The sequence below is a fragment of the Engystomops pustulosus genome, chromosome 5 (assembly GCF_040894005.1).
Source record: "Engystomops pustulosus chromosome 5, aEngPut4.maternal, whole genome shotgun sequence".
Classification (NCBI taxonomy): domain Eukaryota; kingdom Metazoa; phylum Chordata; class Amphibia; order Anura; family Leptodactylidae; genus Engystomops; species Engystomops pustulosus.
In genome coordinates, this window is record NC_092415.1 from 169,268,242 (window position 1) to 169,285,402 (window position 17,161).

At 40.8% G+C, this 17,161-nt stretch overlaps 1 protein-coding gene across 3 annotated transcripts in view; it reads left to right on the top strand.

The window, feature by feature from the left end:
- GSDME (gasdermin E) overlaps positions 1-17,161 on the top strand; it is a 65,506-nt gene that overhangs the window by 15,845 nt on the left and 32,500 nt on the right. For all 3 annotated transcript variants that reach the window (XM_072153759.1, XM_072153760.1, XM_072153761.1), the window contains exons 4-5: positions 6,776-6,953; positions 16,868-16,985. In XM_072153759.1, the coding sequence (XP_072009860.1) occupies positions 6,776-6,953; positions 16,868-16,985 (296 nt within the window). The remainder of the gene's footprint in view (positions 1-6,775; positions 6,954-16,867; positions 16,986-17,161) is intronic.

Sequence of the window (17,161 nt, forward strand, 5' to 3'; positions counted from 1 at the left end):
GTCCGCCCGCCCATGTCCTTCTATGGGGGTGTATATGCGTGCCGTGTGAATGTAGCCTTAATCCCTTTATAAATGTGGTGCACACAGATTTTTAGTGCAAATTACAACAGAATTCTGTTCTAGACAGGTTTGTTTCAAACCACAATGCTAACACATCAGCACGTGTATGCATCTCCCTGCAGTACGAATCCTTTGTACCCTCCACATCTGACAGAAACGTCTCTCCTAACATCTGCAGGGGGAGAGTTGGGAGGGCAGTGCTGTATAAAGCTGTACTGCTGGGGTTATATCAATATTTAAGGGTGTTAAAATCATCAAGAACAAATAAAATCTTAATCTTTCCCTGGCAGTGTTTTGCCATTAGCGAGTCTTCTCATGTTCTAGGATATAATGTTTTATTTAGTACGCGGCTCTCCAGGAGACATGAGCTTCCCTTACAAAGCTGACGTTTTCTGCTTGAAAATGTGGATGTGGAGACATAACTTTTTATGCTGTCATTTTGTAGGGATTGACTGCACACACATCAACACAGACTCGTTTGTCAGATATAGAACGAGATCTTTCCATGAAAAAAAATCGAATCAATGCATAGAACGTTCTAGATGAAGTAATTTCAGCTTTCCTAAAACGGGATTTGTCTGGCTTGCGCTACTTGATTTTAGCAATGTAAGGTCACTTGCGGCCTCACCTGTGCGTGTCAATGACCATAGAAAAAAACTGCAAGAATAGGACCAGCTCCAGAATTTGTGGTGTTCAGCTCACACTTGGGGGACGTAGAAACTGTGGCCATGTGTGTGAGACCCATAGAAAGACACGATGACAGGTGCTATCTGTTTAAACAATGACTAGTACATGTCCAAAAAGCTTATTTGTATGAATGGAGCATAATAATATATAGTAGATAAGGTTGATATAAAACAGAGGTTTGTCAATCCAAACCTATCATTATTTACTGTTGATCCAGAATAGAGGCAGTAACCTGATAATTCCATATTACACCCAGGTCAGACCTGTGTTAGGGGTTTTCTTTACACTGTCTTTTTTAGGGGAAAATTGTTAACGAAAAATCCCACAGATGATCATAGAGCATTCCACATACACTTCAATGGACCTTCCATTATCTTCAATTAGTTATAGTGGGGGAAAAGAATGGCACAAGCTGCTGAAATTTTTTTCCATTATTGATAATGAAAGGTCTAATGGAACCTGTCGAAGCAGGTGGGAACTTAACCTTAGGGCTACCTGCACACAAGTTTGTACTGTTCTCGCTCCATAAACAACAGAACTCTGGTTGGTTTTTCCTTAAATCTGCCTCCTCCCACCAGTAAAAATGCTCCACAAATCTTTTCTGCCTTTGTTTATGTTGGTGCCGCCCATCGCCACTTGGCTCCACCCATTGTGGGTTGCGTGAAATGGGGGCGAGACCTGCACGTTTCTACGCAGTGCTCACTGCTAAATTCACCATGCAGTGGTAAGGACAGGGAGTGGACACAGAGAGGGCTCCCTGTCGGAGATCTTAAGAGACACAGAGCTGTCAATAAAAAGAATGAGGCATGGTTCACTGACAGCCAAGAGCAGGCATGACTCTTCTATTCAGAATTTTACTCTTCTATGCTCATTTGCATATCAGAAAAACAGCTGTAATTATGGTATTAATGGTTAAGGGGTAAAATTCTGTTGATAGGTCTTCTTTAAAGTGTAACCGTCATTTCAAAAAACTTTTGATATGTTGTAGGGCAGGTAATTTTAAGCCCTTTTGCAATTGGATTAGTTACCCGAATCTTGCTCCTTCCCCTTGTATTCTGCAGACTTCCCCTAGATGGCAGTGACTGCTCAGATAGCTGTTACTATGGACATTCCGTCTACGGAACAGGAGACAAGCCTCCCTCTCCCTGCAGCCAGCTCCAAGTCTGCAAGCTGTCCTGTCATGTGCTGTGCTGGAGTGTTACTTAGATAGATAGATAGATAGATAGGGAGACCGATAGATAGATAGGGAGACAGATAGATAGATATGATATAGATAGGATATATATAGATAGATAGATAGATAGGAGATAGATGGCTCTGGTGTGATTGGTCAGGCGCTTGTGATGAGGTGACAGGGGGCAGGCTCCGCCCCTCCATCTTGCTGATTGTAGTTTTTTGTGAGCTGAAAACCCTGGTTGCTATGGGCCAAAAAAGATACTAAATGAGGACTGAGAGGGAAAATACTTTGAGGAATGATTCCCAGGGACACCTGGAGCAGAATTATGTATTTTAGGGGATTTTTTGCTCAGAATGACGATTACACTTTAAGCTCTTTTGCAAATAGTGCCACAGTGTCTTTGCTGCAATTGGTTATCCCAATTAGTAGTAATTGCAATCTTTGGAGATGTTCTGCGCTCTGATACGCTGTTTCGGCACAGGTCACTTCTGCAGCTAATCACAAGCTACAGTGATGACCTCTACACAAACCCTATATAGACAGCTGACATTGTATACAACCTCCTTATCACCATTAGGTTCTTACAACAATGGGCCAGTTATCAGACTCCTCAGCAGAGAATAAAGACAGATGAGTGCAGCCTGTATTCTGCGGGAGATAGTATTGCGAAAGAAGGAATATCATATAGTAGGAATTCCCAAATATAATATTTGATGTAGCTGCAATGTACAGTAGTTGTGACTGCATTGTAATAATAGCAATAAAAATATCACCTTGTCTTTGGATTAACAGATTATCACCTCTTAGTCTTGTATTATTAACACTGGCTCATTTTTTAATTAAAAAATAATGTGGCGTCTTCTGATTTGTAATGGATTACTCTGTTTCAAGGATGGATTACTAATGTGTTTGTCATAGTAAATTTTGAGCATGTTTGGACACTGCCGTCCTGGAAATATGCCCAGCATAAATATTCGTCTGTTGTCAGTGTGTGGGCACAAGCCATATGCCACCAGCAACTGCTCTGCTGATCATCCTGGATTTTGGACATTTAGTAATTGAAAAATTGCTATTTTAACTGTATCAGGTCATGGATTTGGTTTTGGCTAGCTGTACTAGCTACAACCTGGATTTATAGGCACGAATATTAGACTTAAGGAAAACTTCAACAGGTTTAGTATAAGACCCTTATGGGGTCACCCATATTGTGGTTACCCTGTTAAAGTTTACTATTCACCGGCAGGAGTCGCAGGTCACGTGACCCACCGGGAGCAGCAGGACTTGGGAATTCCTATGACGTCCCGTGTTTTGCTGTCAGATGGAGGGGGCCCTGTAGTCATTGCTGTACGCACGCCCCCTCCGTCACAACCACTCCCATAGAAAGTGGTTGGAGGGGCCTACCGAGGACATGAGAAATGACTCCTCTAAGGCGAGTGACTTTTAGCTCCTTTGCTGGAGAGGATACATGATATACTGGGGAATAAGTGTGAGATGGCAGAATAACTATAACCAGGTTGTTCATTTAGAAGACTAAAGTTTTTTATGCAATGATCAGATAAATAAAATCGGTGGAGGAGTTGATTTATATGTGAAATCCGGCCTCAAGTCCAATCTGCCAGAGGATATCAGTGATGAAAATAAGAATGTGGAGACCCCAAGGATGGAGATAAGGGGAGGAAAAATGGAATCGAAAACCTGCTTATGAGGAAAAAAGATGAAGAGTAATAATCATGGGAGACATCAACTACCCCAGTATATGGAGAAAAATATCCACTCTATCCGCACTGGTACAAAGTTAAAAAATGTTCCGTTCAATTTATTAAATTCATCAAAAAGTTAAAACCAACAAGACATCAAAAAAAAGGGGGGAGGGATGCAAATGGTGACGCGTTTCGGACAAAACAAGGTGTCAGTCCTTAGTCATACCTAGCATAGCATTGATGTGAGGTTGTATATAAAGGGACAAAAGGGAACCAGAAAGAGTAAACTCCCTATAAAGTGAAACAGGTGTGTGAAAGGGAAAGAAGGAGTTAAGGTACCTGTGATAGAGAGGATGGTGTCACGTGATGTAGGTACACGTGATCTGAAGGAAAAACCTACGAAAAACAGGCAGAGCCGCAGTAACCCAGCAACCGCTGAAGCCATAATATACACAGGTACGACAGATCTACATGTTGAAATAACCAGTGACAGAGTAGTAACGGGGAGAAAATAGGTAAGTAAAAGTAGCCATGTTATTGTAGAAAGTCCGTGGAAGGGACTGTAAGGAAGTAAATAATAATATAGTAATAATACGGTTTTTTGAAACATGAACACATGAATTGCATGGCAATAAGTGGGTAAAGGTACAAATAGAAAGATCAATAGATATACATTAAATCATTTTTATAGTTCATGCCCTTCGGAAATCTGGTATCAAGGCGCATGATCCAGTATGCCTCACGTATGTGTCACTGGATCATGCGCCTTGATACCAGATCCCCCCCCCCGTGATGCTAGCAATCCCTCTTGTCATCTGCTGTATGCACGGCACCAGGCGGCACGGTGGCTTAGTGGTTAGCATTACAACCTTGCAGCACTGGGGACCTGGGTCAACATCTGCAAAGAGTTTATATGTTCTCTCCGTGTTTGCTTGGGTTTCCTCCAAAACATATCGATTAGATTGTGAACCCCATTGGGGACAGGGACTGATTTGGCAAGCTCTGTGCAGCGCTGCGTAATCTGTGTGCGCTATATAAATAAAGCAATTATTATGATTATGGATTGTCTTACCGGATGTGCCAGACTCTGAAACAAAGAATAAATGGGGCCTAAGTGTTAGTTGAGTTCATGTTAGATGATGCAGCATCAGTTGCATCCACCAGGTGGCAGTCCATGCAGCGTGAGAATAACTTCCAATATTCTGGATTTGGCATTGCTTGCATTTCCCTTTGTAGTGTTTTCATTGCGGTTAAAGTAAGCGTAGATTGTATTGATTTTCCTGTACTGTTTTTCTGGGCGATAACGATACAACTGCAATTCATGTGTTTCCTGGAGGTTAACATTTCTCATCATGAGGTTACACAGTATTGCTTTAAAGATCAAATGAAAGCTCCTACAGGTTTACACCACTGCAGCATTTCCCTTATTCTAAGTTTTTTTTTTTTTGCTATACTAGTGAACAAAGAAATCCTGTATTTTTTTTTTTTTGCAGTATGTTTTTATTCGTTGATAAACCAATTATCTATAGAAAGAACAGTGTATTGTATGCTCTTTGGTTTGTAGCGTAGTACATCTGTGTTACCAGAGGAGGGCATTATAGGTCTTTGTTATTTATAATATTTCAAAAGTTTGTCTTGTGATTATTATTATAACAATTTCATTTTATTAGGCGTCTTTAAAATATTTTAAAAAACGCAACAAAAACCATTTCATAAATTAATTCTTCTCCTGAAGTGCTATTAAGGTTGGATTCACACTTTTTCTTTTGGACACGTTAAATCTCTACACAAGTAAAGTCCCACATGTCCATAGACTTCTCTTATCAGACGGCGGCCAAAAGAGCATCCTTTCAACCACCGCCTGGTCGGTATACAACAAGAAATACAGGATGAAATAGTGTCGTAGACTATGAAATTTATGCTCCTCCATGCAGTAAGAAAAAGTGTTAGTTTAATAGAGGCCAGAACAACCTAATTAATTTAATTCCTTTATTTATATAGCGCACATGGATTATGCAGAGCTGCACAGAGTTTGCCAAATCAGTTCCTGGCCCCAATGGGGCTCACAATCTAATCAACCTACTAGTATATTTTGGAGAGTGGGAGGAAACCAGAGGACCCGGAGGAAAGCCACGCAAACACAAGAACTTAGAAACTCTTTTCAGATGTTGACCCTGGGACTTGAACTTAGGTCCCCATCGCTGAAAGGCTGTAATGCTAACCACTAAGCCACCATGCTGTCCCTATCGTAGATGGATACTACTGTATGGCATCCATCCCCAGCTTCCACTAAACGGATACCTCCGATATACTCCAGTGAAGTAACTGTCCATATATGGAGGTACCCAGAACAACGGAAGCAAATCACTGCTGGGTGCCAATGTTTGCTGCTTCTCCTGACAGAGGAGGAAGATATGAATAAGACAATGTATCCCACTGGGTTATGTTGGAGCCCACTGTGTTGGTCGGAATTTTTCCCGATGTGTACTTACAATGGAAGGAAAAATGTGAACAGTGCTTAACTGCACCGTCTTAATCCAACCTTAGTCTACATGCACACGACCGTGTGTAAAATATGGACTGCAAATGGGGGAAGTTTGTGGCCTGTATTGCACAGGTGGACATGGGCAGATGAGCACCGTAGGAACTGTGCGGCCTCACTACTCTGTAATACAATAGACCTCTATGGCCCCCATTTACAGTGATGTGCATGAGGCCTTATATTGCATTTGTAGGTAATGAAATCCTGGTGCCTCTTTGGTTTGTTCCTTTCTTACATGTTGGTTAACTATGTAAACACCAAATAACAAATTGTGTCTGGAGAGTAAATGGGTAAAGCTAACTTCTGAAAAACTTTGATGAAGAGGCTGAATTCACACGACCTTTCAGGGGACGTAAATACGTCGCATATACGTCCCCCATAGGCCGGCAATGGGCGCGCAGTGGAACGGGAGCGGTACGGTGCATGTCCCATCCTTTCTCGTGCACCATATATCACTATGGAGAGGGGCGGGGACGAGCAGCACTAACCTTCTCCTCCTCTTCCCGGCGCCGCCATGCGAATGCGCCCTAAGTGATGTCACTGCCCGTATGAACGATGACGTTTACTTCCCAAAGTTTATACATATTTTTGCTTCCTTTTTTACCTCAGGAAAATAAACTTGCAGCATCCCTTCATAGAACAGCTACACGAGAACAAGAATGACATACTGTGCGTCCTGAAAGAGAAGATTGTCACCACACAGAAATGTGTCATTTCTCAACAGACACAAATAGAGGAGACATGTAAACTTGGTGGCAAACTTTGTGTTAAAACGAAAGCAGTGAAGGTAAGTGGGACTGGAACACGCTGAGCTCCTGCAAGACTTGTATTTCTATTAGATTGCACATAGGGGAAGATTGTTCCTGAAATGCCTGGTGGCAGACACATCTGGGGGGGGGGGATACAATTATGACTGGTAAAATGGTTTACGGTTCACAAAGCTGATTCCCAGATGGTTTGTTGGAAAGTGTAGAAAACTATTAAGTCCCTGAAGTCCATTCACAGTGGGAAACGTAACCTGCATCTGTAATAACGCTGGTAAACTTTAGTCTGGAAATCATGGTTAAGCATGAAGCAGAGGGATTTATTTGATCACTGGTGTTCGGTTTTTATCTCGTTTTGAAGGTTTAATAATTTCATAGCTAGTTCTCTAAATGCCAAAAGTATCTGGCTTATACCTTTATTACAAATCTCAGGATTATATTTTTTTCCAATAAGAGGGATAGTTCTTAATTAATTAAAGGCGATTCCCACGAAGACAAGTTTCTTATATGTACTCAGGATAAAAAAATAACGCATTCTCTAATTCAATGTTATTAACAAAAATACAGCATCAGTCCTGGTGTTCACTATTTCAGTTGCCCCTAGACACAACCCTGTAACTTCTGACTTGGGGTCTGGTGGCCGCCATCTTGGATTTCTGTGTGAGATTGTGCAGATGAGATTTCTGTTTCTCTCTGCTGTGTGTCTGTAACCACGTCCCCGGCACAGAGCTAACACTGATCACTTTCTGTCAGGAGATGGTGACCAGAGAGGAGCTGCAAGCTACAAGCAGATAAGTGATCCGGGGGAAGGGGGAGGCAGGCACATCTGTCAGATGTAGCAGAGCTATAAGTGTAAAAGTCTGTCAGCCTGGGATTATGCACTGAGAAACCTAGGGAGTGATAGGAGCAATAAAACTGAGGTAGTTAAAATGATATTTTTTGTGTTAACATCATTAGGGGGTTTAAATATGAGAATTTTCTTTCGTGGGAAAACCGCTTTACGGGTACTGGTTGTGTTTATACAGATGACTACTTGATAAAGTTCTCAAATTATAACCCCCTAGTGATGTTTACACAATAAAGATCATTTTTACTATTTTATGCAGTTTTATTGTTTTAGCTCCTATCACTTAGTGATGGTCAGTTTAACAATACAGAGCGTGGGCATGGACTCCATGAGCAGATACTTCATGATCCCTTTAGTGCTTGACAATGAGGTTAGATTATCAGGGTCCAGGGATTATCTACACTTTCATTTAGTTTCTGAACATTCACTAGTATCTGACACATAGAATGAAGTGAGTATAGAAAAAACAGCCCTCAAACAGGTCCAATTTACAAAAATAGTTGATAAGGGCGATGTTTTGGCTCAACATGAGCCTTTCTCAATCAATGTGCAAGTTAAAATGAAGGTATATATAGTAACAAACAGCAGTCACATAACCACAAAAGTAACTCCTTTTCATTAATATACATGAAAAAAGTCAACAAAATTCATATCAAATACATCATCACATTATATAAATATTTGTAAGATAAAAGTGAATATCGATCATATATATCATACTAACAACTCATTATCATTTACCAATTCATGATCATACATGAATAGTGCACACGTGCATAGAAAAACTGACTAAGTGCCCATACAGTGTAAAAAGTGTTAACTGAAATTCTCCCCCCGATTGCTCCCTTCGGCCTAATACAATAGTGTTTGCAAACCTTAACACTAGGTATGCGTGAACTGCATGTTTGGAACGCATAAGCTGGAACAGGAAATGCGCATGTGCACTCGACAAAAGCCGATACGCAGCAAGATACCATAGTAACAGGACTCCAGAATCGGAAACCAAATGTTACACTAAATCAAAATGATTAAGATCAGAGTGTGATGTCAGCCATCTGTGTGCAAATCTCGCGCAGGCGCAAAAGCACTGCACCTTGCACGGCCGGCCGGAGACCAGTGCGGCTGTCCAAGCTTTAGGGTTCACATGAGATTTTCAGACAGATGGTTGACGTCACTGGCTGTCTGCAGTGCTTGGGACCAGCCGGGATAATGATGATGATGAAGGGGGTGTGCATATTTTCTCATCGGAAAGAGCCAGGAGGAGCTAGACTGCCGAGGCCTGAACGCCTGCGTCTCATTAGCATATTTTTATAATGTACTATATTCGGTGTAGCTGACCTGCATTAGGATGGGATAATCACTGGCCCTTAACCCCTAAGGTAACGAGCATTGCTTTGGTAACAGTCTACCACCGCTACATCTGGTGGTAGATGTTCTTTAATCGTCTCATCTATAGTGTTAAAGATTTCATGAAACTGTAAAAGTGTAGATTCTGCATCATCCCAAATGAGGAAGAGGTCATATTTGTACCTCCACCACCTGAGACAATGTTCAGAGTGAGTGGAGGCCTAGACAACGTCCTCCTCAAGCACTCTCGTTACATTGTTAGCATGTGTCTGTGCCATGTTGGCACCCATAACTACTTCCAACAGATGTACATAATAACCGTCTCCAAATAAAAAATAGTTATTTTTAAGAACATATTCCAAATGAGTCATGATAAATTGTTACAAAAATTCTTGGTCTGTAGTAGTTTAGATACCGCGTTATGTTCCCTCTGGTGATCTATAGATGTGTATATATAATGATGTGACATTGAAGGAAACCAAATAAATATTGCGTATTGTGATCTGATTTAATTTATTAATAAAGTCAGCTGTGTCTCTAATGTAGGAACTTCCAGATGTTGATAAATCACTCGATATACAGTCTAGAAATGTAGCAATGGATGGAACCTGATTCAGAGACGGTCTACTCCGTGGGGAATACAAATTCTTGTGGATTTTTGGTAGTACATAAATAACTGGAATATTTATATAAATAATAATCAATGATATCTTTAGTTAATGCTTCATCCAAAATGTCTCTAATACATTTCAGAAGTATAAACTTAGGGTCACAGACAATATGTTCATATACATTTCTACCAGCCAATTGTATATGTATCTCACCCAAGTACGAGCCTGTGTCCATGACAGCGACAGCACCACCTTTGTCAGCAGACGTGATGTCGACGTGATGGGCAAGATCGCACAGGGCCAAGACTTCACGACCAGTGAGATTATTTTGCTGTAAATCATCAGCAGGGGAAATGCGTACTGTAGTTGAGAACTCCTGAAATAAAGAATTTTTTATGGAGCCACATACATCAGGTAAAACAGTATTATCTTAGGCTACATTCACATGAACGTATGGGGGACGTATATACGGCGTATATACGTCCCCCATACATCGCAATGGCCTCACATCGCCCTACGGGTGCGGTATGGTGCAACTCATGTGGGGCACTGTACCGTTCCATAGCCGTAGAAACATAGGATATGTCCTATCTTACGACGGAATATGGCACCGGGCTCTATGTTGGGCTATGGAGAGGGCCGGGGGTGAGCGGCGCTCTCCCTGGCACCGCCGTGTGCCTGCCGTGCTACGGAACGGCGGGCAGCGGCAATGTGAATGTAGCCTTAAAGAAGACCATAATCTGCTAACATTAATTCTGAACAAATCACAGTTGGAATGATAATGATGATACAGATCAGAGATGAGAAATGATGAGATCCATGAGATGCATATGACACACAATAACACTCAGTCAGCTCTGCTATGTGCCTCCTTCCCCTGCTATAAAGACCTTATCTTGCCTGTAGCTTATAGAGTAAGTCTGCACGCTTCTCTTCACGGTAGAAAGTGTCTGTGTTGGAGCTCTTCTTGTAATGGAGGTGGAAGGGGTAGAGAGCACATTCATGAGAAGAAGATGCCCTGCCCGACCATAGAAGATAGAATATTTACGTTCGGATCACAGGGCAACCAAAATTGTATACAGTAGGACTGATAGAGACAGGTTGGAATTACAGGCGGTCCCCTACTAAGAACACCCGACTTTCAGACGACCCCTAGTTACAAACGGACCTCTGGATTTTGGTAATTTACTGTACTTTAGTCCTAAGCTACAATAAAAAGCTGAAACCGTTATCATGGGTGACTTCAATGAAGCTTTAGTGTTAATCTTGGTTCTTATGACAACCCAACATTTTTGAAATACAATTGTGACAGAGACCCAAAAAATTCTGTCTGGGGCTACAATTATAATGTATACAGTTCCAACTTACATACAAATTCAACTTAAGAACAAACCTACAGACCCTATCTTGTAGGTAACCCGGGGACTGCCTGTACAGTGCCTTGCGTAAGTATTCGTCCGCCTTGAACTTTTCTGTTTGCCACATTTCAGGCTTCAAGCCTAAAGATCTAAAATTGTATTTTTTTTTAGTGAAGAATCATCCACAATTGTGACATTTATTGGATATTTTAAACTTTTCTAAAATATAATAACCTGTAAAGTAGGGCATGCAATATTATTCGGCCCCTTAAGTTAATACTTTGTAGCGCCACTTTTTGGTGCGATTACAGTTGCAATTCGCTTGGGGTATTAGGTCTCTATCAGTTTTGCACAGAGACTGAAATTCTTGCCCATTCTTCCTTGGAGAACAGCTGGAGCTCAGTGCGGTTGGATGAAGTGTTTGTGAACAGCAGTTTTCAGCTCTTTCCACAGATTCTTGATTGGATTCAGGTCTGGACTTTGACTTTGGCCATTCTAACACCTGGATCCGTTGTGAACTATTCCAATGTAGATGTTTGGGATCATTGTCTTCTTGGAAGATAAATCTGCGTCCCAGTCTCAGGTCTCCAACAGGTTTTCTTCCAGAATGGTCCTGTATTTGGCTTTCTCCATCGTCCCATCAATTTTAACCATCTTACCTGTCCCTGCTGAAGAAAAGACCAAACCATGATGCTGCCACCACCATGTGTGACAGTGGGGATGGTGCCCCCAACATGTGTGACTGTGGGGATGGTGAGTTCAGGGTGATGAGCTGTGTTGTTTTTAAGCCAAACCTATAGTTTGGCATTGTGGCCAAAAAGTTCGATTTTGGTTTCATCCGACCAGAACACCTTCTTCCATGTTTGGTGTCTCCCAGGTGGCTTGTGGCAAGATTTTTTATGAATATCTTTGAGAAATGGTTTTCTTCTCGCCACTGTTACATAGAGGCCAAATTTGTGTAGTGTACGAATGATTGTTGTCCTATGGACAGACTCTCCCACCTCAGCTGTAGATCTCTGCAGTTCATCCAGAGTGATCATGGGCCTCTTGGCTGCATCTCTGATAAATCTTCTCCTTGTTTGAGATGAAAGTTTAGAGGGACGGCCAGGTCATGGTAGATTTTCAGTGGTCTGATATTCCATTTCAATATGATCCCTTGCACACTGCTCTTTGGGATATTTAAAGTTTGTGAAATCTTTTTGGATCCACATCCAGCTTTAAACTTCTCCACAACAGCATCATGGACCTGCCTGGTGTGTTCCTCGGTCTTCATGATGCAGAACCCTGAGACTATCACAGAGAAGGTGTAATTATAGAGATACTTGATTACACACAGGGGGATTATATTTATCATCATCAGTTATTGAGGACATCATTGGCTCATTCAGAGATCCTTAGATCCAAAAGTTTCAAATGTCCAATACATTTCGTTCCACTTCACAATTGTGTCCCACTTCTTCACCGAAAAATACAATTTTCTATCTTTATGTTTGAAGCTTGAAATGTGGCAAAAGGTAAAAAAATTCAAGGAGGCGAATACTTTCACAAGCCTCTGTATATCTGTGAAATGCTGTATGTTTGTTAATAACATTGCATTCGAGAATGTGTTATTTTGTTTTACTGAGTATATTTAAGAATCTTGTCTTCATCAATCTTGAAGGTTAAAGGGCTATTACAGGGAGTTTTTTTGGGATATCCAGAAAATTCTTGAACATGTGAGGAGCTGTAAATTAAACAATTAGCATTACTCAAGCTTTTTCCTGTTCCATTGCTGTGGCTCCGTTTCCCTCTGTTTCTAATCCTGAACGCAACAAAAGTCAGGAGATTGTCTTTGATCGCTCTAGGCAATCGCTGCCTCTGCGGTCACCTTTTTATATGTGTGGGCACTGAGGCTAGTGATTGGCTGCAGTGGTAAAGTGAGCGCCTCCACTTTTCCAATTTGTCAGGAAAGCAGAAGAAATGGGGTCCTTGTTGATGGAATGGGCCCATATTTCTTATATGAAAACTCCTCTAGCCAATGAGATATTTCTTTAATAGGGACTGCTGGCTATACAGGGAGGGGTTAAACTGCATTGAAGTTGAATTTCCATGGCGTTCATTGGAGACCATTTAAGTTTTCTATGTACAACTTGGCTCTTGAAAAGTGCAAATATCAAAAAAGTTTACATAAATAATTTCTCCGTCTTCTATCTATGTTGTGAGGCTTCTTCTTCTACTCACTGTAAGCACCCTTTGTTACTGTTGAGAGGTCCAATCAGCACCCACTACAGCTTCAAATGTGCTTGACATACACCCTTGGTTCGTTAGGCAAGAAGTTCAGCATTTATTAAAGTTCATTATGTATTCTCTTAGTGGAATGTGTTATCTCTGCTCCGTAGCACTTTTATACCTTAGGGCAGTGATGGCGAACCTTTTAGAGACCAAGTGCCCAAACAACAACCAAAATCCACTTATTTACCCTGAAGTGCCAACATGGCATTTTAAGCAGTAACCTGTTCTTCCACATCTTTTAATTGTATCAGCCGCCTGAGGCTACCAATACAGTTGAAAGATGGAGGGCAAATTCAGACCATCATTGTAGCTTCTCTCCAGGGTCTCTCTGTGCAGGAAAAATGGTTGGTCCAGCATTATGACCTCCATAGATCTTCAGTCAAAACCTTTTCATTTTTCCTGCAGTTCCAAACAGTCAATGAAGTGTCGCTTTAAACAGTTGCCTGGGACTGCAGGAAGATTCGGTGGATTTGGTCTTGGTGCACTCTGTCCTGGGGAGATTGCCTGAGTGCCTACAGAAAGGGCTCTGAGTGCCACCTCTGGCACCAGTGCCATAGGTTCGCCACCACTGCCTTAGGGCCTTCTCCACCATCCTAAAATTGACACCACACATGGGGGGAAAAAAACCTGGTGCACGGCCACATCCTCAGTGCACTAAGAAACCAATTATTATAAAAGTGAAAACTGTGTTTTCTCTAAAATGGGAGATCAATTAAAAATAGAAAAAGCTTATAAAGTGCCCAACACAATGCTGTTTTTATCAGGTAAATTTCCTTTAAAGATACAACAATTGCACTGTATATAGATGTAAAACAATATTTCTGCGTTAACAGAGTTGAATGCACATAATAAGCAGCTCTGCGGTGAGGTGTACCCCAGGAGCATAATGTGGAGAGGCAGGGCCCCAAATCAGACTTCTGAATGTAGCCCCCCTTTCCTTTAAAAATATACATATAACACTCATACATACATAAACATACAGTTCTTTACTCATACACACACATTTCTACACTCACACATACATGTATATAGAGATGTGTGTATATATATATATATATATATATATATATATACATATATAGAGAATATACACATCACATATACACACACATACAGTGCCATACAAAGATGTACAGAATATATAGATCACATATATGTTATATACATATGCGCCCGATATTCTGCATGTGTCACTTCCCCACTCAGGTCCGTCTTGACTTGAGCATCTTTTCAGTGATGCATGTAAGTGCTTTTGGACCGAGCGCCGTATTTATCTTTGAAACTGTGTCGCACACCCTACATTTGATGAACCACAAAAAAGATGGTGAATTCTGTCGGGTTTGAGTGGGGAAGTGACACATTCATGATTTCTGGCGCACGATCTTAGTGACTCTCCACACACAGCATTATAGACGGACAATGCACTTTTACTGAACTAGAGCGGCATGGTAAGTAAATGTGCCCCAATATGTATATAATGGTGCACATCCTCCATTCCTTAGTATTAGGTCGGATGACAGGGCCCCCTGACACTGTGGGCCCCAAAGCGGTTGCTATGGTTGGTACCACTGTAGCTATGCCCCTGGTGCACCCTTATCTCCTTACATTAAGACATAAGGCGTTTTTCTTCAAGGATTCGTTATTCCATTGCATGCAGTGTTAAACAGGTAACTCCCCTGCAGGTATCATTATATCATCGTGGTGGCTGATAATGGTTGTCATTAAGCATTGTAGCTCAAAATAGGTTTTGGCCTCCCCCGCAATTTGCCAATTCACAGTGGATGAAACCTTTGCCATAAATCCACCCCACATAGGGCTTGCTGGAGACCATAAAATCTACAGGATTCTCAGAATCTCATGTGGGTAAAGACTCCCTCCTCACACCAAGACAGTAGGTACAAGTACTCCCCTATATATTTCAGCTTTCATTGCCGCTCATTAGTGGTTAGTACTGTGTCCCTGGCTTCCTGACATGCTTAAATCTGCGGGCCATAAAACTCCAGCTTTTTATTACAGTGATAAGCCCTCTAGGTTTTACATTACAAATGGACATAAAAAGACTGTTTTTGGCCGTGGTTTATTAATTCCTGACGTCTGGCACCAAATAGACAGCAGGATGATAGAAGTATGATAGCGGAATTATTATCTCAGACCCCAGTGATTGGAACAGATGTTCCATCCTATTCCGATTCCAGGCATCTCCTGTGTCTTCATGTCCTTGTATTAGCTGGAAAATCATTGCACTTTAGTAATGTTGAAGCCAATCGGAATTAGACAGAATGCAAATCGTACAATAAGTCACACTTTAAGGCATGTAGAATCTGTCGACCAGCCTTTTCCTCTTTTCATCTCTATTCCTTGTTCTTTCCAAATTCTGAGATTTTTTTACAGGTCAAAGAAGTGAGAGGAAATTTACACTTATTTCAGAAATCAAGCCTTGAAACTCAACACAGAGATGATTCAATGTAATGTACAGACCCTCCAAAACATACTGGATATTATCCTATTTTTTAAGCTTTCAGCTTAGAGGTGACCTATGCCTCGTAGCCTACCGCTATGTAGATTCTGGTGAATCTACTTTAGTCCCATTCGGCAATGATCAGCTGTAAAATATCTGTAATTAAATTTTATTGATAATCCCTTTTATCCTTTTGCAACCATAAAATATACCTGTTCTGACATACAGATTCAACTTAAGAACAAACCTAAAGAACCTATTTTGTATGTAACCCCCGGGACTGCTTGGTATTAATTAAAAGTTTAAAGGGGTATTCTCATCTGGGCATCACATGTTTCATTAATCTGCCACATATAAACATTTCTTCAATTAGATGTTATTAAAAAAATTTTACCTGTGTGAAGAGAATTTCTCATAACTGTAGTGATATGGTCCCTTAGAAACAAGACTGACTCCTTGGATACGGCCACCTCTGCTGGAGGGATTACACAAGGAAACAAAAAGTTTTGTATATGAAATGTCTGGGAGTTACTGCAGGTCCCACAGTCGTCCTGTGGTAATGATTGCTGAATCCAGGTGGTCAGGCAGAACTCAGTAGCACATGTCTGGCCAATGCTACCAGAGTATGGGGTGGTTGTATCCGAGGAAGCCATCTTGTTTCTGAGGGACAACATGGCAACATTTATGAGAAATTATCTTCACACAGGAACATTTTTCTAACATCCAATTGAAGAAATGTTTACATATGGCGAATTAATTAAATTAAATCTAAATGCCCAGATGGGAATACCCCTTTAAGTACCCCATAATATGGCCATGTATTATACAACTCATCCTGCAAAAAACAAGCCATCAAATTGCTATGTTGACAAAAAAAAATAAAGTTTTTGCTTAATTGTGAAATAAATTAAAAAAAAAATTATTGAACATTAAGGCCTAAAGTAACCTTGTGAATTTTAAGGTTCCAGTATATTAATGCAAATTCAGAATTCGCTGTGCTAATATAAATTATTTTCTTAAATGTTCATTTATGATTCATTTACAGGTACAAGTGACAGAAAGTGGAAATGTTAAGGATGAGAACACAGTGTTGGAAATCCCTCCTCCTACTGCTATTGCCTATAGTGTAGTGGAATTATATGTAAAACATGATGGGCACTTTGGTGAGTAGCTTGATTTATCCATGTTATTTATAGTTAATGTTTTCTTGTGTTGTTCATACAAGAAATATATATTACTTACACTTTATTAAGGTGCAATGATACTAGTGGCACTAAAAAGATAGTATGCCACACAAAAAGTAAATAAGGTTCCAAGATGGAAAAAGGAAGGCTATGCT